The 1,565-nt window shown below is 46.1% G+C and overlaps 1 protein-coding gene across 1 annotated transcript in view; it reads right to left on the reverse strand.

Annotated features, from left to right (window-relative positions):
* Window positions 1-1,565, reverse strand: part of LOC107105063 (protein FAM69C-like) — a 40,297-nt gene that overhangs the window by 11,587 nt on the left and 27,145 nt on the right. The window contains exon 3 of the mRNA XM_015405181.1: window positions 548-751. Within this exon, the coding sequence (XP_015260667.1) occupies window positions 548-751 (204 nt within the window). The remainder of the gene's footprint in view (window positions 1-547; window positions 752-1,565) is intronic.

Genomic DNA, 1,565 nt, shown 5'->3' on the forward strand with positions numbered 1-1,565 from the left:
GTCTATCACCAACATAGGCCAATCAGCTAACCAGTATTTTCGCCCCTTCCCAAAATTACTTCTGCGGAGCAAATCCATCCGGCGGAGTCAGGTTATCGTCACACAGCAACACAAAATCTAACAAACATTTACAAATTAAACTGCTAGAGGGAGTTAAATTGTCCGGGGGGACAAACACGTGGTTTTTAGTCGTACAGTGTGAGCAGGTAGATCGCAGTGTCACAGTGTTTGAACATACATAGTGAGATGTGAACCCTGCGATTTCATCGTACAATGCAACGAAAAAAAATCATACAGTATATGCCCGGCTTTATCGAGCTATAGACGTCCTTTTTTAACTACCGGTAATGAATTGTAGGTATGCATGGAAAGCTAACCTTAGACACACAAATGTTTGAGTAAAACATGGTGGTGGCAGCGTCATGCTGAGGTCATAACTTTAAGTCTAAAACTTTCCACTACTTCATAAGTTGGTCTGTCAGAGAACTGCAGGAATAAGAAGACTTTAACCAAAGACAGCGAAGCGTCTGAGCAGCGCAGACGTCACCTGGTAGTCCAGGATCCCCAGCGGCTCGTAGGAGGAGAAGTTCTCCAGTTTGGATTTCAGGATGACGGGGTTTCCTCTCCAGTGAGCCTCGATCACCTTCTTCCCGTTCTCGTAGTAGAGGCAGCGCTTGTACTCCACCAGGCCGTGGACGCACAGGTCCTCACACATGTCTCCGGTGACGGATCCCTGGTTGAACTCCACACACTGCAGAGAACAGAAAGGAAAACTCAGAATTATTTATTCTACTTCTCCAGACCAACAAATCACTAAATCTGTTCTTTTAAATACAGATTTCCTTCTATGGCTTTAGTTCATCCCAGTGGAACATGAAGCTGTTTGTGTTTGAAGCTAAAGACCAGCATCTTGTGACCGAATGAGCCCACGGATCAGAAAACGCTACACAGACAGCTTAGTGTCCAGAGGCGTGAAGGACGGGGATCATCCCTGTTCTGTTCAGGGATTAGCGGGATAATCGTGGCTCTGCCCACATTCCTACACAAACATCCGTCAGTGAGGAGCTCAAAGGCGTCAAACGCACCTGCTGCTGCTTTACAGGCTTCTAAAAACACACACGGATCAAATACGACTCCTAAACTGACTTCTGAGCAGCTGATCTGCAGGTCAGGATCAGATAAACCCTGAAGGAAACAGGAATCCTCTTAAAGAGGCAGGAAGCGCAGCAGACAGGTGAGGCAGGTATGCAGACGCCTTAATCGCTCCGAGAGGCAGAGGAAAGTTGATGACAGCCCAGCGAAGACAAGCGCCTCCTTCATCTTTCAGCGCCGCGCGGCTGATGGGTTGAAGTGGGAACTTTAGATCATATGTTTCATTTGGAGATAAAACTACAAACGTGGACAGATTCACTGGATCCGATCCGTTTTATGAGGGAGAAATTTTATTCCAGATTATTCTCCATCCTTCATCATCAACACCAATTCTATTCAGTCTATTGCTATTCACAACAAATGTCATCTCAAGGAACTTTACAGATCCAGTTCACCCAGATCATCCAGTCAGA

The sequence above is a fragment of the Cyprinodon variegatus genome, unplaced genomic scaffold (assembly GCF_000732505.1).
Source record: "Cyprinodon variegatus isolate N-32 unplaced genomic scaffold, C_variegatus-1.0 Scaffold2038, whole genome shotgun sequence".
Taxonomy (NCBI): Eukaryota; Metazoa; Chordata; class Actinopteri; order Cyprinodontiformes; family Cyprinodontidae; genus Cyprinodon; species Cyprinodon variegatus.